Genomic DNA, 21,831 nt, shown 5'->3' with positions numbered 1-21,831 from the left:
CACATTTGAGTTTTTGCTCTTTTTTTTTTAACGTGTTAATTAACATTTAATATGAATATATTGAAAATGTTTCCACACAACCTGCTTCCAATGGAAACGTAACTTTCTTTATTTTAAGAGAACTATTCTGATGTCATCAGACCAATTTACATATTTCCAAAACTCCTCTGGATTCTCCAGATGCTCTGTTGCATTCTTCTCTTGAGTCTTGGGACGACACCTAAACCTAATCTTAACCTGACTTTAATCTACACCTGAACCTAATCTTAACCTGACTTTAATCTACACCTGAACCTAATCTTAACCTGACTTTAATCTACACCTGAACCTAATCTTAACCTAATTTTAATATACACCTAAACCTAATCTTAACCTATTCTTTAATCTACATCTTATTCTACACCTAAACCTAATTTTAACCTCACTTTAACCTTCACCTTAATCTAATTTTAACCTGACTTTAACCTACACCTTAATCTACACCTAAACCTAATCTTAACCTCACTTTAACCTACACCTTAATCTAGACCTAAACCTAATCTTAACCTGACTTTAACCTACACCTTAATCTACACCTAAACCTAATCTTAACCTATTCCTTAATCTACATCTTATTCTACACCTAAACCTAATCTTAACCTGACTTTAACCTACACCTTAATCTACACCTAAACCTAATCTTAACCTACTCTTTAATCTTTTGGAGGTTCTTCAGGTTTAAACTATAGAGGAACGTCTTTCTCTTATAAAAAAAAACCTCCATAGTTTCAACCTGAAGAACCTCCAAAAGTTCCTCAAGGATCCTTATGGGGTGCTTTGCTGAACAGCAACTCCGAGCCTTTGCTTGAGTTCCTCAAGGGACTTGGACTTTTACTAGTGTAGGTCTTAACCATGTCACCAGCTGTAATTACATTTCCAAATGTCCAAGCTTTAAACATTCTCAGACTCCTCAAACCTTGTACCAATACTCATTGACCTTGGGCTACTCCAAAAGTTCCTGAACTCTGAAAAAAAGCAAGTAATTACTCCCTTTATTCAGTGGAATTTTCCACCCCAAAGTGAAAAGAGACCCCAGGCTTGTGCACCCGCCAGGCAAAGGCATGACAGGACCTGCTCAGAGAAGAGGTGGAATCAAGGAATTCGGAAACGCTCTAATTGAGAATGGTCGATATGCCAGGGCAGCTCTCCTGGAGCTGAACCGAGGTGCTGAAATTCAAGCATATCTTCACAGCTTCGTTTCGGAACAGTCTGTTGCTTCCATATTTAGTTACAACTGAAGCATTTAGTACATATAAGTGTAGCATTTCTGCGATTCCCTTTCAGCACCTGTCTGAGAGAGCCGTACACTGCAGTTAGCAGGACGTTATTAGGGCAAACGGCTTATCGTGCGACGAGGCTTTCAGTGCATTAAGCACCAAAAATGCTTCAAGCTAGGATTTCAGGTGTTCTTCTTAACGGGATATATGAGAACCCAGCGGTGGGGCCAGGTGGGAACCCGAAAGTCAGGTCGTCAGGTTCCAAGTTGACCCCACAGCATTTAGCGCAGTGTAGCCAAGCACATGGTCACCCAGACCAGGACTCGAACCCCAGTCTACCCACATGGTGTGGTAGCTTCCTGGCAGGTAGTGGTGTTTAATCTCCAACTAAACCTAATCTTAAACCTACTCCTTAATCTACACCTAAACCTAATCTTAACCTACTCCTTAATCTCCATCTTAATTTACCCCTAAACCTGATCATAACCTATTCCTTAATCTACACCTAAACCTAATCTTAATTTACCCCTAAACTTAATCTTAACCTATACCTTAACCTACACCTACTCTATAATCTATAGATAAACATAATCTTAAACCTACTCCTTAATCTACACCTAAACCTAACCTTAATCTACACCTAAACCTAATCTTAACCTACTCCTTAATCTACACCTAAACCTAATCTTAACCTACTCCTTAATCTCCATCTTAATTTACCCCTAAACCTGATCGTAACCTACTCCTTAATCTACACCTAAACCTAATCTTAAACCTACTCCTTAATCTCCATCTTAATTTACCCCTAAACCTGATCGTAACCTACTCCTTAATCTACACCTAAACCTAATCTTAAACCTACTCCTTAATTTTAATCTACACCTAAACCTAATCTTAAACCTACTTCTTAATCTACACCTAAACCTAATCTTAATTTACCCCTAAACCTAATCTTAACCTATACCTTAACCTACACCTACTCTATAATCTATACCTAAACCTAATCTTAAACCTACTCCTTAATCTACACCTAAACCTGATCGTAACCTACTCCTTAATCTACACCTAAACCCAATCTTAAACCTACTCCTTAATTTTAATCTACACCTAAACCTAATCTTAAACCTACTTCTTAATCTACACCTAAACCTAATCTTAATTTACCCCTAAACCTAATCTTAACCTATACCTTAACCTACACCTACTCTATAATCTATACCTAAACCTAATCTTAAACCTACTCCTTAATCTACACCTAAACCTGACCTTAATCTACACCTAAACCTAATCTTAACCTACTCCTTAATCTCCATCTTAATTTATCCCTAAACCTGATCGTAACCTACTCCTTAATCTACACCTAAACCTAATCTTAACCTACTCCTTAATCTCCATCTTAATTTACCCCTAAACCTGATCGTAACCTACTCCTTAATCTACACCTAAACCTAATCTTAAACCTACTCCTTAATCTACACCTAAACCTAATCTTAATTTACCCCTAAACCTAATCTTAACCTATACCTTAACCTACACCTACTCTATAACCTACACCTAAACCTAATCTTAACCTACTCCTTAATCTCCATCTTAATTTATCCCTAAACCTGATCGTAACCTACTCCTTAATCTACACCTAATCTTAACCTATACCTTAACCTAAACCTAAGCCTTAATCTACACCTAAACCTAAGGTGGCGTTCAGTGCACTAAGCACTGAACCCAGCTGTGGGGCCAGGTGGGACACAGAAAGTCAGGTCGTCAGGTTCCATGTTGGCCCCACAGCATTTAGCGCAGTGTAGCGAAGCACATGGTCACCCAGACCGGGACTCGAACCCCGCCAGCTCTGCGGTTGACGGCTCGTCTAATGATCGTTAAAACAGGGCCCTAAAACGTTATAGAGCGCTAACGTTAGCTAACCGATCACAGCTCAGGAAAGTGCAGCTAGTTTTACTCGAAAGAAACCAGGGACTGATTGGTTTATCAGGAAGCAGAGAAACGTCTGTGTTTAATGGCTGTTCGCTCCTGAGGAAAAGTCCTGAGATAAAGTCCCGAGGAAAAGCTGTTAGCCTGTTTAGCTCTGCTCTGATTGGCTGCTCCAGCTACTGAACAACTACCCAGCACTGTGCCAATGACCCGGCCGGCTCCACCAGTATCAGCTCCACATCCTTTCAGAAGCAGAAGCGTGGAGCTTCATTCTGATCCTCTCTCTCGGAGAAGACGGCTTTAAGTGCTGTTTATTTTGCAGGGTCAGCTTTGGTGGTCCGGTTTTTCCCCTCGCTAATGCAGGACAATCTTATCTGCTGGGAAAAAAATACCTCCTGAAGATTGAAGCTCTCGTACTTTATAGGCAAGACAAGGCAGGTTGAGTTCGTACACTGCGCTCATTCAGAGTGATTCACAAACGAGATAATTCAAAAGATACAAATTAATTATAATAATCATTATCATTATAAACAGATTATATATCGTTGTTGTCCAGTGAAAACAATAATAAAAAACCTTTTCCTCTAAATGTTTCCTCAGGACTTCTTTTTTTAGGACGTTTCCTCAGGACTTCTTTCCTCAGGTGTTTTCCCTCAAGAATTTTCCCTCAGGACTTTTCCTCAGGACTTTTCCCTCAAGAACTTTTCCTCAGGACTTCTTTCCTCAGGACTTCTTTCCTCAAGAATTTTTCCTCAGGACTTTTTTTTCTCAGGACTTTTCCCTCAAGAATTTTCCCTCAAGAACTTTTCCTCAGGACTTCTTTCCTCAGGACTTCTTTCCTCAGGACTTTTTTCCTCAGGACTTTTCCTCAGAACCTTTCCTCAGGACTTTTTTCCTCAGGACTTATCCCTCAAGAATGTTCCCTCAGGACTTTTCCTCAGGATTTGTTCCTCAGGACTTCTTTCCTTAGGACTTTTCCCTCAAGAATTTCCCCTCAGGACTTTTCCTCAGGACTTTTCCCTCAAGAATTTTCCCTCAGGACTTTTCCCTCAAGAACTTTTCCTCAGGACTTTTCCTCAGGACTTCTTTCCTCAGGACTTTTTTCCTTAGGACTTTTCCATAGGAGCGAACGTCCATAAATCACTACTAGCACTACAAAAACTAGCTGCGATTCTAAGCTGTACTTTCCTGAGCTGGGATTGATTAGCTAACATTAGCGCTCTGTAAAGTTTTAGCGTTTTAACGTGAGTTAGACCACTGATAACGGCAGGCCGTTTTATGATATCTGTCCATTTATATCTGGAAAAGAACTTATTGTTAAGCAAACAGTGTTACGTTATGTTGTGTTGCAAATAAATTCACAGTTGTAGCTGGCTAACGACATTAGCCTGCCAGCAGAATTACTTAGTGCTAGCAAAGCTAACTAGTTAGCCCATATATCACTGCACACCCGTTGAATAGCAGCCATAACTGGCCATAAAAGTCTCACTCTGAAGTAGAGCTAGGCAATGTGATGATATTTTATCATAGCGTGATTAATTTTGTTATTGTGATAACTAATATGCTTTTCTGTGCACATCATGAAAATGTCTTTAAACATCGTGATCGTTGGGGCCCTGTTTTAGCGATCTTTTTTTTGCCGAGGCGTCAACTGTGCACGTGCCTGTGTTGACAATTCACTGCTAAGATAGCAATGAATGAATGTCTGGCTGTTGACGAACGTCTGCCTAGGTTGTTTTCGGTCAGTGGAGCTCCTGTGTTTCCCGTTGCCAAATTACGCAGCAATACACCTGAAATTGACCTAAACACCCCTCATTTGGAGACCACCATGCCCATCGGCGTAGATATATCCACGGGCACCGTTACGTTATTTAAGCAACGCAGCCGAAAAGCGTGAAAATAGACTGTCGCCAGGGTGTAAGATAGCAACGAGCATGGCAACATAAATAATGTTGCCATGGAACATAAATAATTGAAGGGTCCTTTTGATTTCTAACAGTACTGTATCTCAGCCAGTGCCAGAAACCACACAAGCAAGTTCATCCCACATCACCTGGCCTTCTTGGCAAACTTTAAAGGCCTGTTAATTATCCATTTGTTCGATGAGCTGCTCAGAGGTGGTCTCCCATCCTCGACATCATTCAGCTATTAAAGAACGTTCACGGCTAGAGATGTTCATTGACAGTCCTCCCTGTAAAAGCACCCCTATTTATCTCTTCAGGATGTTCAGCAGAAAGTTCAGTATGCAGAGCGTGAACAAGGAGGCTTCTACCATCGCACAATTCCTGGTCAATTTGCAATGCATGACAAGTGGGCTGTGATGCACATTCCACCTTCGCAGTGTTGGGTTCTCAGGAGATCCTTGGCATGATAAAAGGCATTTGTCATGTTTGACCCGCGAGACAACCCTAATTGGAGAACTTGGCGTTTCCATGTAAGTAACAGAAGGTGACCTGTTGGCATGTGAGCCCCGACTGTGGTTCTGCCACAGCAAGCTCAGGCATGGGCGGTGAAATCCGACACTGGGAGCTTATGTTTATAAAGGCTGAGCAGCTTCATCCTTAAATCAGACAGCTTTACTGAGACGCTTTGTGTTGCCTCTAACAATCCTTGAGAAGATGAGGTTCCTGATGGTTCTGCTGCTCTTCACTGTCATGGTGGGCTACAATGTTCTTCAGTGCCAAGGTACTTTATTGATTTTCAGCTTATTAATCAGTTATTGATATTACAATATTAAGATTCAGACATTATATATGACCCACTACCAACTATCAATGTTTTTATTCATTGTTAAGTATCTGCTATGAATTATTCAGTATCCACTATGAATTCTTTTGTATTTAATATAAATAATTTATTATACTTTAAACTCTTTAGTATCCACTATGAAGTTTTTACTATCTGCTGTGTATTATTCAGTATTTACTGAGTTATTGAGTATCCACTATGAATTCTTTTGTATCCACTATGAATTATTTAGTATTTACTGAGTTGTTGAGTATCCACTATTAATGATTCAGTATACACTATGAATTCTTTAGTATCCACTATGAATTATCCAGTATCTACTATGAATGATTCAGTATCCACTATGAATTATTTAATATCGACTATGAATTATTCAGTATTACTAAGTTATTGAGTATCCACTATGAATTATTCAGTATCCACTATGAATTCTTTAGTATCCACTATGAATTATCCAGTATCCACTATGAATTCTTTACTATCTACTATGAATTATTCAGTATTACTAAGTGATTGAGTATCCACTATGAATTATTCAGTATCCACTATGAATTCTTTTGTATTTAATATAAATAATTTATTATACTTTAAACTCTTTAGTATCCACTATGAAGTTTTTACTATCTGCTGTGTATTATTCAGTATTTACTGAGTTATTGAGTATCCACTATGAATTCTTTTGTATCCACTATGAATTATTTAGTAATTACTGAGTTGTTGAGTATCCACTGTGTTATCTAGTATCCACTATTAATGATTCAGTATACACTATGAATTCTTTAGTATCCACTATGAATTATCCAGTATCTACTATGAATGATTCAGTATTCACTATGAATTATTTAATATCTACTATGAATTATTTAGTATTACTAAGTTATTGAGTATCCACTATGAATTATTCAGTATCCACTATGAATTATCCAGTATCCACTATGAATTCTTTACTATCTACTATGAATTATTCAGTATCCACTATTATTGATTCAAGATCCATCTTTGCAGAGCTTGCTGACTCCCAGCTGACAGACGTGGACAGTAAGTTCACCCCCTAAACACAACACTTAGGTCAGAGGGCAGAAAGGAGTCCCACAGACACACATACACACTCTTACAGCTAGTTTCACTAATTATACCAAAACCTGCCATATCAAACCCCTCCTGCTCTGCGCCGTTGCTAACGATGCTCTGTTTTATTCTGCATGTGATGCAGCACCACCCAAACCTGCAGCTGTGCCACGGTCAGCTGATGTCAGGACTCCCAAGGTACAGGGCAGATTTTGTCCCTGCAATGGTGAGTACAGCTCCACTGTGCAGCTCTGGGATAAATGACGGACACCCTGACTTCACATTTCTGACCCTGCTCCTAGATGGTCATTTGTCTAGATGTTAAAGGTTAATGGCGTAAATCACAACAATATTCTGTGATTAATTCTGATTGATCACAAGTTAGACTGCAAGCTGGCGCTGAAGGGCAACATCCTCACTCAGAGCAGTGTCTGGGTTATGGAGTTCTGGTGAAGCGGACTCTGGTCTTAGACCCAGTTCCCCAGTTTAATCCAGTTCCCACTGCATTCAGCTGAAGTGAGCAGCTCTAATGTTCTTCTGTCTGCAGGGGCGAATAAGTCAGCAGGTCTGTGCCTCTGCAAGAAACTACATGCTATGAGTAAGTATCTCTCTCTCTCTCTCTCTCTCTCTCTCGCTCTCTCTCGCTCAAGATTCTCTCTCTCTCTCTCTCTTTCTCTCTCTCTTTTTCTCTCTCTCGCTCAAGATTCTCTCTGTTTCTCTCTCTCTCTCGCTCAAGATTCTCTCTCTCTCGCTCAAGATTCTCTCTCTCTTTCTCTCTCTCTTTCTCTCTCTCTCTCGCTCAAGATTCTATCTCTCTCTTTCTCTCTGTTTCTCTTTCTCTCTTTCTTTCTCTCTCTCGCTCAAGATTCTCTCTCTCTTTCTCTCTGTTTCTCTTTCTCTCTCTCTCTTTCTCTCGCTCTCTTGCTCAAGATTCTCTCTCTCTCTCTTTCTCTCTGTTTCTCTCTCTCTCTTTCTCTCTGTTTCTCTTTCTCTCTTTCTTTCTTTCTTTCTCTCTCTCGCTCAAGATTCTCTTTCTCTCTTTCTCTCTGTTTCTCTTTCTCTCTCTCTCTTGCTCAAGATTCTCTCTCTCTCTTTCTCTCTGTTTCTCTCTCTCTCTTTCTCTCTGTTTCTCTTTCTCTCTTTCTTTCTTTCTCTCTCTCGCTCAAGATTCTCTCTCTCTCTTTCTCGCTCTCTCTTTCTTTCTTTCTCTCTCTCTCTCTTTCTCTCGCTCTCTTGCTCAAGATTCTCTCTCTCACTCTTTCTCTCTCTCTTTCTTTCTTTCTCTCTTTCTTTCTCTTTCTCTCTCTAAAAGTTTTCTTTATAAGCCTTGTCCTGAATGTAATCTTAATGTAAACTTAAGACACATTATAAATAAAATGCATTATTATTAGTAGTAGTAGCTTTATTATTATTATTATTATTATTATTATTAGTTGTTATGCTTAATGTTTCTCCTGCACATTGATCAAGTAACTCGCTCAGCTGTTTTTTTATTATATCTACCATAACAACTGCTTAGCAACCACATTGCAACCACTTCAAACTATATAGCTACCACCTAGCAACCGCTAACAAGCACTTGGAACCGCCGCTGCGGCGCCGCTGATAACTCTCAACTCTCTGCTTTCAGGGAAACTCACAGAGCTGAAGAGACTGTGCAAGAAGAAAGGGATAGCTGTCAATTCCCAAAAATGCAAGAGGGTCCAGGTCAGCATCCCAGTTTAATTTCACCAGAATCCCAGTTTGATGTCTTCTACTACTCCCAGTATTACATCACACCTGCAGGAGCTTCTGGATGAGACCCACTGTTTAGATAGAGGAGATAGAAACGCTGAGCTTTATTTCCTTCAGAACAGAGCAGTACATATCTTTATATGCGCAATCAAGCTATTGGTGTATACACACACACACACACACACACACACACACATACATATATATATATCTATATCTAAGCACCTTAGGAGGTTCCTCTTAAGAGGTTTCAATTGAAGAACCTGCAGAACACCTTTAACTACACTGTATATTAAATGACATCCTCAGAATTATGATAGTATTACTCTCAGTATAAACTGATCATTCAGTATCACTGGTTCTCTGTAAAGCTTCTGATATATGATCATATGTAAATAAAGGAGGATTTACTAAAAGTGCACGATTCATTATTTGTCAACAAACTGCAATAAATAAGTCAAAGTAAATAATTCAACCATTAAAGTAAAGAAAAAGAGTGGGAACAGAGGGTGGTGCCGCTTAACAGGTCCAGTACTACCTAGAAACGTTACTGTACGCATCACGGGACCTAATCTAGTCTTACTTCCGCTGTATGGACAAAAGTATTGGGACACACCTTGTAATCACTGGATTCAGGTGGCTCAGGTGGCTTCATTCAGCCCCACTGTGCCTCCAGGTGTGTTACAACAACGGCAAGTCGGCTGGTGAAATTTCCTCCCTCCTAGATCTTCCAGCATTAGCTGTGAGTGGTGTTATTACTGAACAGTGGAAGCGTTTAGGAGGAACCACAGCAGACCCACGTTACAAAACAACAGAGCGGGGTCAGGTGGCCGAGTGCTGGGGACAGAGCGCAGTGCAGAAAAGCCTCTAACGCTCCGCTAAAGCTCCAAACCTGCTGCCTGTGGGTTTAGAACGGGATGCCATGTAAAAGCTCCTGTAGGTGGAATGCAGAGGTGTCCCAATACTTTTGTCCATATAGTGTGATGTTATAAAAATAATTCTGTCAATGAACTGGGCCTCCTGCTGGCAAACCGGTAATCGTCTTCACCAGACTCTTTTTGCTGCCCCCTAGTGCTCATTCTCATATTACTGCTGTACAAGGCTTTCGTTCTTGTTGGATGCGCTATGTTTTTTCCCCAAGCCGTTTATATGGACCTGCATTCCAATTCATGTGTTTTTCTTGTTCTTGGTCGACCAGGTTCATTATATGTGAGGGGAATGCAACAACATCAGTGAGGTGGCACGTTATTAATCGAAGAAGGTAAATTAAACAGCAGAAATGGAGGCTACTTGTGGTCCTGTGGAAAGAGGTGAACCCCTTCCTGTTTAATTGCTGTTAAATTTCTGAGTAAAAGTGCATGTAAGAAAAGGGGCCTATCATGTTTATGTTATTATTAAAAAATAATCTTACACAATTAAAGCTTACAATATTTTAAAAAGAGAAAATCGTATATATATATATATATATATATATATATATATATATTTTTTTTTTTTTGGTCGATACTCAATATTTCAATATCAGAAACAATAAAGAAAGGATGCTATTGTGTTGTCATCATCCGTTATGAAAGGTCTGAGGAAAGACCTGAAAGCGAATGTGTTGTATATTTTGTTTTGGGGGAAGGAAAAAAAAAAAAAAAAAAAAAAGGACACCATGCGAATGTAAACAAAGTGAACTGATTGTGTGATTTGGATGTTTTGGATATCTCGCTTATCTTCTTAGTGGTCACAGCACATTACAGTGCTCTGCAGATGGAGGTACCAGCAGGGAAGTGCCATCAGTTTGTTCACGGTGAGTTTCAGGGTGTGAAACGTTCCCTTCTGGAGAAACGTACGAGTCAGACTTGTCCAGAGTGGTGGCGAATGGAACCAAACGTCTGAAAAGTTTAATGCGTCCCAAAGCCACATTTCATAAAGTTAATTAAAGAAACTGTAATATGTGTGGGATCCCTGCTGGGTGTGGATAGGAAACACAGTAGCCATATTTGCATGTTGTAGCTATGGCGACGTCTGGTTCCATTCATCGCCACTGTAAAAAAACATCGGTTGATAAGTTTTTCCTCCATGAACCACAAGTTTACACCAAACCCAACTCTGAATGATTATTTTTCTGAATCACATCTCAGCCACGGAATTACGCAAGAATTTGGGAACTCGATGGCATTCCCCCTTTAAAGTTTCTGAAAATAATATTGGTATTAAAGCAATGAAAAAAAATAACTGTCCCCAAAAATCACGGCAAGAAAAGATGACATTTTACGAACTCCCTTGTGCTCCCTTAGTTCCTACGTCAGTTCACAGGGCTCACAGTGAGGGCCAGGCTCCTGGATAATTAGAGCCACGGGGCCAACGCAGGGACAATGAGGACGAGGAAGGCCATCAGCACCGCACTGGACTGAAGTCTGGGCACTGCGTTGTAATCTGTGGAGGAAACACGCGGAATGATGGGCAATGATATGTCATTTGACGGCCAATTAACTGACAAATTAGCGTATGCTAACTCAGCTAGCATGGTGCTAATCTAAATCTGCTTGCCTAAATCATTCCACCCTTACTTCAGACCCATGTGGAGGAGTCCAGCGATCTCTAATAGACCTGCTTACGTGGTTTCGGACACTGTTCGGACCACACTGACTCACCGCTACCTATAAACATGGGCTACAACAAGTCCCAAAGCACATTAGCATAGCTAAACAGTAGCAGCCACCTACACGCCCGAATTTTGTCGGCCCTTTTGTCCACGTTTCTAGATAACCGTGATTCCTACAGTGTCCGAAACCACATAATCAAATCTACGAGAGATTACCGAACAATCACCGAAAACCTCCACACGGTTTGTTTGGAGAGTGTGCGATGATTTAGGCATGCAGTTAGCGCTAATCATGCTAATCGGCAAAATGAGGTAAATGGAGGTCTTGTATTTTTTGTGACTCTGCTCACCTGAGATAGTGTAGGTACCAGAGAGTGTGACGTTGGTCAGGGGGTTCCTGGCCACACAGGTGTAGTTGCTGCCCACGGGAGTCATCAGGGGGATCGATATTGTGGGGCCCTCTCCGGCATTTGTGTCATGGTTTAAGACCCAGTGATAAACAGATGGTGGCTGAGATTTCACATCACAAGTCAGCAAAGATCCTTTCTGCTCTGTAATCTTCAGGTCCACTGGACCATCTGCCCCATAAAAGAACAGGCAGGGTCAAGGTCAGGGTTTGGAATGGAACAACTGGGCAGTGCATTCATATTAATCCAGGTTAAAGCAGTTCCAGCTACGGCCACTGTTGGTGGTAGATGGTTTCAGATGGTAGGTATTTGATGGTTTCATTTGAGCTGGATGATTTGACCAGCGTGACCAACTTCACCAAACAAGTTGACCAGCAAGTTGGTCATGCTGGTCAAACCATCCAACTGAACAAATGAAAATATCTTCATAGGCTGTGCTTTCACCTGGATGACCACCTTCCCTTCTCAGCTGGACCATCTTGGATCCTGGTCTCCTAGCTTAGTCAAATTGGTCATGGTAGACCCACTACATCATTATCTAATGCTGGTCTCTGGTTTCGGATGGTCTAAGGTGGTCTTTGATGGTCAGCTCATTGGAAATCTGGTCATCTCGAAGAAAACCTACCCAAGACTGATAAGCCAGCATTGACCAGCATTGAGTATGTTGCATTTGATATTGGTCAGGCTTGGTCATGCCGATTGGCCAGCTTGGAGATGCTGGTAATGCTGGTTGAGCAGCTTGGTCATGCTGATTGGCCAACTTGGGGATGCTGGTCATGCTGGTTGACCGACTTGTTAATGCTGGTTGTGTTGGTCTCCTAGCTTAGTCAATTGGGTCATGGTAGACCCACTACATCATCATCTTACACTGGTCAAGAGCTTAGCTGGTCAACCACCCCTTCTAAAAAAAAATCCAGCTCAAGACCAGTTTTAGCTGGTCTCTGGTTTTGGATGGTCTAAGGTGGTCTTTGATGGTCAGCTCATTGAAAATTTGGTCATGCAGAAGAAAACTTACCCAATACTGATAGGCCAGCTGGTTAACCAGCACTTGGCCAGCATTGAGTATGCTGCATTTGATATTGGTCAAGCTTGGTCATGCAGGCTGGCCAGCTTGGGTATGCTGGTAATGCTGGTTGAGCAGCTCGATTGTGCTTGGTCATTCTGTGAGTCAAGCTGGGTCAGGTTTTAATTATGCTTGTAGACCAGCTAAACCATCAAACCATCAAAAAACATACCCTATAAACGTCTACAATTTCTTACGCTACGTAGCGACATTAGCTTTGTAGCTCCAGTGTAAAGCTGAAGAAGTCAAATACCTTTAAAACGGTAGGACAGTAGCTCACTTACAGTTAGCCGTTAGCTTGTACGGCTCGCTAGCATGTTTCCTAAAAATATTGGTGGCAACACACTGATATGCTCCATCGTCTGAGATCTGCAGAGGCTGGAAGGTCACGGTGGTGTTGTCCTCTGAAACAGTGGCCGCTGTGGTTGGAGTGAATGTTTGGTTGTTTTTCAGCCACGCGATGCTGTCGTAGGAGCCAGTTACGTTACAGAAGAGCTGGAGAACCTTGGAGGCCAGAGGGATGGACATACTGGGGGTCACCACCACAGAGGAGATGCCCACTGGGGAGAAGACAGCAGACAGAGTCATTAGCTATATCAGGGCAAACAATGCCCATAGGATGCACATGGGTTTTCCTGGACCTGCAGAAGGTCAACAGGGCTGAAGGTCTTTCAGACGTTTAGCATTAGCTCATTAGCGCTTTGTATATGCTAGCAGCCCTACAAACCTAGAGATTTGAACCCACGTCCACGTAGCTTCTCCGTTGCCCTTGGGTAAAACCCTGCCGCTACTCTACGGACTTAACGAATTACCGAGTTAAAATATGCACATGACGTCGGTAGCAGAACGTCAGTAATTATTGGGTTAATGAACATTAACGAAACATTCCCAACATTCAGATTTTTGGGTTCTAGCACATTCAATCTGTCAAGTTTTCTAGATGTTTTGACAACGCTGTTACCCTGTTATCATTTCTGGATCATTCTTTTCATGCAACGTTTATAAATGTTAGCAAAACTTTCTCTAAATGTTTTGAGTTTTGGTTCCTAGAACGTAAATCTGTGATGTTTTGAGAACATTTTTATGTGATGTTTGAAAATCTTACAAGAACCTTATTTTGTAGGTTACTAAGTTTGTTCTGGAAGTTCTTAAAATGTTTTATGTAACATTTCTAAACATTAACAGATGTTTTGCTCAATTTTACGACTTTCGGTTTCTTAGAATTTCCAGGTTTTGAGCTTTTATTTTTGGTAATGAAAATAAATGTTCCTACAACATTGCAGCAACATTGCAAAAACCTGAAAATCAAAACATTTTCTAGATGTTCTTAGAGCGTTTCATGTCACATTTCTAAATGTTAACCAAACTTAAATCTATGAAGTTTTCTGGATGTTTTAAAAACGTTTGAAAACGTTTCTAGAAGTTCGCTGCAACATCACGAGAAGTTTTTTTCTGGAAGTTCTTAAAATGTAACATTTCTAAACATTAACAGACATTTCTCACGATTTTAAGGCGTACGGTTTCTTGGAACTTCCAGGTTTTATTTTTGGTAACGTTGCAGCAACATTGCAAAAACCTGAAAACCAAAACATTTTCTGGATGTTCTGATGTAAAAACACAGAATGGTTGGGTAGCTTAAATGGTTACAACGTCCTGCTAGGCTGGTGCAACATGGTTCCTATGGCATTCCAGGTGATTTCTATTTTCTATGGTGTTGCTAAGCAGTTGCTAGATAGTTGCTATGGTGTTGCTAGGTGATTGTAAGGTGGGTGCCACAATGCTGTAATGGGATTGAAAGGTATTTCAATCACAGCTGCTCTGGGGTTGTTTAGTGGTTGATTGCCAACTGCTATGGTGTCTCAGGTGGTTGTCAGGTGGTTGCTGTGGTTGGTTGGGTGTTACTAGTGTTCCATCGTTAGACTGGAAGGGTGCCAAAACCTTTGCAACCCATTCATTCCTATGGGGACAAAAAATATCAGTGCTATGTGGAAACCGTGCGTCCAATCCAAAAGCTAGCTATACTAGCACACCTTACACAATCAGACTGCACAACCTGGAGCTGGAGTGGTGTCGAAATATCGAAATATATCGAAATATCGGTATGTGGTGAGTATATGAATTGTGCTCAACCATATTAATGTTCAATGTTCATAATTAAAGTTCAATGGCGTCCAGACTCCAGACCTACCGATGACAGTCAGGTTCCACGTGGCACTGCTGTTGATGCCTGTGACGTTATTGTGGGCAGTGCAGGTGTATTCTCCACTGCTGTTCAACGACAGAGACCCAGTCACATAAACAGAGCCCACGGCCACCTTTGCCCCGTTGTAGTACCAGCTGTAGTTACTGGGGGGTTGGGAGAGAGCCGAGCAGTTCAGCGTCACGCTGGATTCCGTCTCTGCTATGGCTGGACCTGAAATGGTCACGTTCCAGGGGCCATCTAGGACACACAGAAATAAAGGTTCTTTGTTAATTATCATTACACACACTGCGGCAACACAACTTCTGCTGCCTTGAAGGTTTACATTTAATGGCCTTTTTTTTTTTTGCCATTAGCAATTAGCTTCGGTTAGCCCTTACCATGCTTTTGGCTTGTCATTAGCAGTAGCCACCTCGTTGCCTGGAGCGGCCATGTGCACGGTTGCGTAGCTTTAATGACTGCCACTTTCTGCTAAGCTGTTGCTATGTCGTTCCTATGGTATTCCAGGTGGTTACTATGGTGGTTGCAAGGTGGGTGCTACAATTTAGTGGTATTTCAGACAAACTTCTGCTGCTTTCATGGTTTACATTTAGCTTTTTATAGCCATTAGCCGTTAGCCCTAGCATAGCTGTAGCTTCAGTTAGCACTAAGCACGCCTTTTGTTTGTCATTAGCTGTAGCCGCTAGCCCACAGCCTGAGGCTGCCATGTTTGTTTGTTTTTTTAGCTTTAGCTTCAGCAGCCATTCTTTTTAACTTGTGACCACAGTATATGTCCAAAAGTATTCAGACACCCTTCATAGTTGCGCCCGTCACACTCTGGAGCAGCCACGAATACGTCTAAAGCCACCCACTGGCCCACTGCCATCCAGTAGATAAAGGGGTATGAAGCCCTGCAGCACTGGGAGCACTGGACTTGGTAGATGAGCTCCAGCTGATGCCTTTGGGATAACGATTACCAGTACCATCAAACCATCACAGCAATGTTCCTGTTGCTGCATGTTGCTGCAGTAAAAGGAAAACCAACCCTTGATTACCCTCTTAACTCTGGAGGAGCAGGTGTCTACAAACTTTTGGACATTTTCTTAATTGGACTTCCAGATCTGACCACAGGATGAACGTGACCTCTTCCCAATTTTCCCCAATGTTCCCAGTGTTCCCAGTGCTCCCAGTGTACTGTAATGAGCTTTGTTACTCACAGTTGACCAGGAGGTGGTAGGCCGGGCTGGTCGTGTTGCTCGCAGCGTTGCTGGCCACACAGTGGTAGTTTCCATCATCGGAGAGTGCGAGCTGGTTGAGCGCAAGTGTCTTGTTTTGGTGGGAGAAGGAGATTTGGCTGTCGGCGTACAGGTGCACGCCGTCCTTCACCCAGTACACGGAGTCCACCGGTCCCGTGACCTCACAGCTCAGAGCGAAGGACGCATTGAATACGGGCTCGTCACCAACAGGCACCACTTTAGCAGCTGATACTGGGTCTGAATTCGGCAAATGGAGATATGGAGGTGTTTGTTTGTGAGCTATGACGCTTGAGACCGGCCGACCTCCAGCCTTAATGTTGTGTGGGCATTTCCAGAGGAGTAAAATTTAATAATATTAATAATATCAATGAATGTGAAGTCATTTCATATGTACTGTGTATAAGTAGGGGTCATTTTACCAAAATAGGACAATTTATGTTCCTCAAACTAAAACAGAAAATGATCCTCGCCATCCCATGAGCACCTTAAAGTTCATTGGCGATTAACGCAACAGCTAAATTTGAGGTTTCTATCTAATCTGGCTCCTCAGGGCCCCCAGGGTCAATGTCTAAGGACGGATGTTCCCATAGTCTAACTCTCTATAGAGATGCTCTCCTCCCAGCGTAGAATGGGCGGGCCTAAAGTCGTGTCAGGCTTACCTCAGCATAACCCTGACCAATCACAAGGCTGACATGACTAGCTAAAGCTAAAACTGGGGAGCTAAAGCTTGAGTCACGACTAGGGGAGGCTGCCCTTTGTGCCACGTCGTCCCTCACGTCTTTAGCGACTGATGCCGGACTGGATGGATGGGAGGTCCCGACGGAGCACCGTAGCTGGGGAGGTGATCCGCTGCCCGCCGTGTGCCACCCATCCGTACCTGTGCATAGCCAGTCGACGAAGCGCAGAAGCGTCGGGCACCGAACACCAAAAACGGGCCAATGCCAAACCCCCAAAACTGTTACATCACAGTCTTGACTTCTTATATATACACCCCCAAAATGTACATACACCCAGCCCGCTAGCAAAAAACCCTTCGAGGCTAAACTTAAAGGCCAGACACTAACGCTAGCTGACTGGGTGATGCGACGTTTGGAGGTGAGTTGGTGGTTCACGGGGAGGCCCAAACAGCTAGCTGGGTGCTAAGGTGAAAAAAGAGGACACCAACAGTATTTGGTTGGGGAAGGTTTGGCTAGGTTATGCTAGGCTAGGCTAGGCTAGGCCATGCTGATGTGGGCAGTTTACGTCTCTCTGTGACTTGTAGCATAACAATGCAATAACACCAAAGCTTCCTGGGCTTTTGTTTCAACAAAGTTTCATTGTGAGGTAAAATAACAGGGTGGTAAAGTCAAATACGTACTATTTGTCCACCTAAATACTCGATAAATGCATTCTTCGGCACTTTTATGCTGCAAACCTAAACCGTGTCATGTCAGCCCATCCAGAAAATATCGGAAAAGTTGCCTTTTAAGGTTAAACTGTAATCTTACCGATAAAAGGCAACTTTTCCGATATTTTCTGCTCGGCAGTTTACCTCAACATCAGCTGTAAGTATGGCGCTATGCTTAGACGATACTTTGTACTTGTCTGAGGTAAATTATTACCAATATAAATAGTACGCCGTTGAGTTTTACCGTGTTAGAATCCACAAAAGGAACTCGAAGAGCGTCTTGTGCCGCAGTTTAGCTAGCTACACAATGCTAACTAATTGCTGTAAGCATTAATTATATGGTAGCTACATTAGCCTCGTAGCTCAGACCTGACTTCAGGTGCCTGTCTTGTTGTTTTGGATGAATAAAAAAATGGCGTACTATTTATTTTGGTAATAATTTACCTCAGACAAAGTACAAAGTATCGTCTTAGCATAGCGCCACACTCACAGCTGATGTTGAGGTAAACTGCCGAGCAGAAAATATGGGAAAAGTTGCCTTTTAAGGTTAAACTGTAATCTTACTGATAAAAGGCATCTTTTCCGATATTTTCTGCTCGGCAGTTTACCTCAACATCAGCTGTGAGTGTGGCGCTATGCTAAGACGATACTTTGTACTTGTCTGAGGTAAATTATTACCAATATAAATAGTACGCCGTTGAATTTTACCGTGTTAGAATCCACAAAGGATCTCTATTAGATATTAAACTTGATTAGCAGCTTGTGCCGCAGTTTAGCTAGCTACACAATGCTAACTGGTTGCTGTAAGCATCCATCGATTATATGGTAGCTACAGATGCCTGTCTTGTTGTTTTGGATGAATAAAAAATAGCGTACTATTTATATTGGTAATAATTTACCTCAGACAAAGTACAAAGTATCGTCTTAGCATAGCATTATACTCACAGCTGATGTTGAGGTAAACTGCCGAGCAGAAAATATCGGAAAAGTTGCCTTTTAAGATTAAACTGTAATCTCACCAATGATGCGAATGGTGCTGGAGGCCGCGGTGTATCTGAGGGTGGCCGCGTTGTGGGCAGTGCAGGTGTACCCCCCGGTCTGATTCTGCGAGGCGTTTTTAAGCTGTAAGGTTTGTCCTGCTTCATTAAGAAAAATGCCGTTGTAGGACCACTGGAACAATGCTGGAGGGCTGGAATCAGCAGAGCAGGACAGAGTGATGTTGGATCCGGAGATATACCCCTGCTGCTCTGGCAAGACCGCCACGGTGGGGTTGCCGGGACCGTCTAAGGAGATAAGATGCCATGTTATGTTCTGTCCATGCCAAGAAAAAAACAGCTCCTTTCTAAAAGCTATACAGTGAAAGTGAGGCTAAGGCCTTATGTTAGGTCCACACAAGTTTATTGATGACCACATAAACACAACTGAACCCCTTGACCCCTTGAATGTAGTCGAGATATGTTGGGGGATCAGGTTTGCGAATTTTGCCAACATACAGATTAATGGAAGCTAATGTACTATGCTAATTAGCATTGTGCAAACCGCACAGTTAGCTCAAACCATGCTGAGGTGTAAGGTAATTAATCAGAACCTTGTTTTTATGGTTTCTGACACAATTCAGGCTTTAATTTAGCCGCTAGTACTGTTTTTAGCTAAGCAATGCTTTATATGTAGCATGTTAATAGACGTCAGTGAGTTTTACCGTGTTACAATCCACAAAAGGAACTTGATTAGCGGCTTGTGCCGCAGTTTAGCTAGCTACACAATGCTAACTGTCGCTGGAAGCATTGATTACATGGTAGCTACATTAGCCTCGTAACTCAGACTTGACTTCAGACGCCCGTCTTGTTGTTTTGGATGAATAAAAAATGGCGTACTATTTATTTTGGTAATAATTTACCTCAGACAAGTACAAAGTATCGACTTAGCATAGCGCCACACTCACAGCTGATGTTGAGGTAAACTCCCGAGCTCGTCTCATTACTGATGTCATTTGCCACAACGCAGGTGAAAGGTCCCCGGTCAAATCTCGTCACGTTGCTAACGGTGAGCACGCTTCCATCATTGCTGAGCTGAACGTTGACCCCCGTGGTGACCTGGGAGCTGCCGTTATGCCAGGAGAACGCTAACGGCGTGCCGCGGGACGAGCAGTTGAAGGAGACGGTGTCGTTGAACTCCACCAGCTTCGTCACGCTCGCCGTCAGAGACACATCTGTGATGGGCGCTGCAGGTAAACAGCACAGAACCATTCTTAGTCGAGGCCTGGAACTGTACATTTAGCATATATGGCTACTGAATGTAGCTGAAAATGCTGGGCAGCCGCCATGCTGGGAGGAAATCTCAGGATCCTTAGCTCTGCTACAGTGATGAGGCCAATTGTGCTCTCTCAGGCTCCGGCTGCTGATGGCGAAGCAGCATGACCCGGGATTCGGACTCGCAATCCTCAGGCCAAATGATTAATAATTGGATGTTAAGTGACTGAAAACGATGACAATGCAAACTGCAATGCTGGGCATTCCAGAGAGCATTAATTAACCCTGAGCTCATGTGCAGGAGATTGGACTTGGTCTGATGACCCCTGAATGAGTTAGGTGTGGTCGTTTGTTGGTGTGAAAGTGTTTGAGAACTCACCCTGAACGGACAGTGACACCTCCGCCTGTACTATGGGGTTGACGCCTTGCAGGACGTAAAGCCCCGAGTCGTTGACTTGCAGTGAATGCAGGGAGAGCTCGAGCGTGGAGGAGCTGAAGGAGACTCGGCCCGTGTACTCTTTACCCACGGTCACACTTCCCGGGTACCAGAAGACTAGGAAGGAGTTCTCGAACTGCCAGGTTCCAGCATCGATGGCCATCGCTGGACTTACACTCAAAGTGACATTCTCACCGACCCTTACCGGGTTCGCGGACGGAACCAGAGTCACAGTGGACACACCTAAGAGAGAGAGAGAGACAGAGAGATACTACCATACTACCATCATTATTACCACTGTTAATACTACCCATACTATTATTACTTTATATATATATATATATATATATATATATATATATACACACACACACACACACAACTACTGCTAACATCACCTTTCCACATCTACTATCAGTAATAAAAACATATTTGAATTGATTTTGTGTATGTGTATATATATATATATACACACACACACACACACACACACACACAACTACTGCTAACATCACCTTTCCACATCTACTATCAGTAATAAAAACATATTTAATTTGATTTTATATTAGATTTTTTTTATTCAGTATTATATATATGATAAAAACAGTACTTAAAAAAAAATAATATTACATTTTATTGTAATGTTTTGACTATTTTGTCGATCCACTCATCAGTAACATCAAGGGGAAGCTAAAATTGTATTCTTAAGAGAAAACATTAAAGCATAAGTAAAGTATACATTTTAAAAAAACTATTTTTGGTTTTTAATGTTTATGTTTTGAACATATCCAAGAAATGTATTATATTTTTTATTATAATCAAATATAATGGATTCAAACATTCCCAAAATAATGAAATGCTAATATTTATACTAAGAAACGACGTACCATTCTATAATCTGTAAATATTGCTTGCAAAACTAATAATTATTAATAGTAAAAGTTTATTTATATTCTGACCTTCCAATACTTTCCACCCCAGAATAATAAACTCAAAATATTAAACATATATATATATATAATTCTTTAATACTTATATTCTAAATGGAGTTTGTTATTAAGATTTTTTTCATATTTTTATTGTAACATTAATATTACCTGCAATGCAGACTGTGAGGATAAAAACACAGCAGGAGACAGATCTGTGCTCCATTTGAGAAACCCTGGAGAAAGAAATCCTGGTGAAATCCTCGCTTCTTCAAGGCCCACCTGCTCAGCTCAGCTCAGCTCAGCTACAACTGAGGGTTACAGTCATCAGTGGCGATGCTTTTCACCTGCAGATGTTTGCATAGCTATTACAATGAAACTCTGCTCGAATGAGGCATGTGTCATGAGTGACCACTCCTACCCCCTTACACACCCCACCCCACCCCAATCACACACACTGACATCACACTGAGTCATCGGTCAACACTTTTTAACCCAAGAGTCAAAACTCTTTATTTGGAGAAAACTGATACTGAGGAGGAAGGTGGGTCTTACCCACAATGCATTCAAATGTACAAAGATTTGTTTTGTCCTGTAGGGAGA

The 21,831-nt window shown here is 41.8% G+C and overlaps 1 protein-coding gene across 1 annotated transcript; it reads right to left on the bottom strand.

Moving 5' to 3' along the window:
- Positions 1–11,067: 11,067 nt before the first annotated feature.
- Positions 11,068–21,454, bottom strand: ceacam1 (CEA cell adhesion molecule 1). The gene is made up of 9 exons (XM_072680568.1): positions 21,400–21,454; positions 20,246–20,545; positions 19,560–19,838; positions 18,637–18,900; positions 16,192–16,467; positions 14,984–15,235; positions 13,080–13,355; positions 11,676–11,903; positions 11,068–11,156 (listed from the first exon to the last, which is right to left on the bottom strand). The coding sequence occupies exons 1-9, from the start codon at positions 21,452–21,454 to the stop codon at positions 11,068–11,070; spliced, it is 2,019 nt and encodes a 672-aa protein (XP_072536669.1).
- Between the last annotated feature and the right edge of the window lie 377 nt (positions 21,455–21,831).

This window comes from Salminus brasiliensis, chromosome 5, assembly GCF_030463535.1.
Source record: "Salminus brasiliensis chromosome 5, fSalBra1.hap2, whole genome shotgun sequence".
In the NCBI taxonomy this organism is placed as follows: Eukaryota; Metazoa; Chordata; class Actinopteri; order Characiformes; family Bryconidae; genus Salminus; species Salminus brasiliensis.
The sequence above is the reverse complement of the archived record's forward strand: the minus strand, read 5'-3'. Positions and strand labels throughout refer to the sequence as shown.

Bases quoted from the DNA above. Each gene is read 5' to 3' on its own strand.
- ceacam1 (XM_072680568.1), bottom strand. From the start codon at position 21,454: ATGGAGCACAGATCTGTCTCCTGCTGTGTTTTTATCCTCACAGTCTGC. The intron at 18,901-19,559 runs GTGAGTGTGGCG...TTATCTCCTTAG, and splicing joins AGTTTACCTCAACATCAGCT to ACGGTCCCGGCAACCCCACC. The intron at 11,904-13,079 runs GTAAGTGAGCTA...TTTATGGGGCAG, and splicing joins GTACAAGCTAACGGCTAACT to ATGGTCCAGTGGACCTGAAG.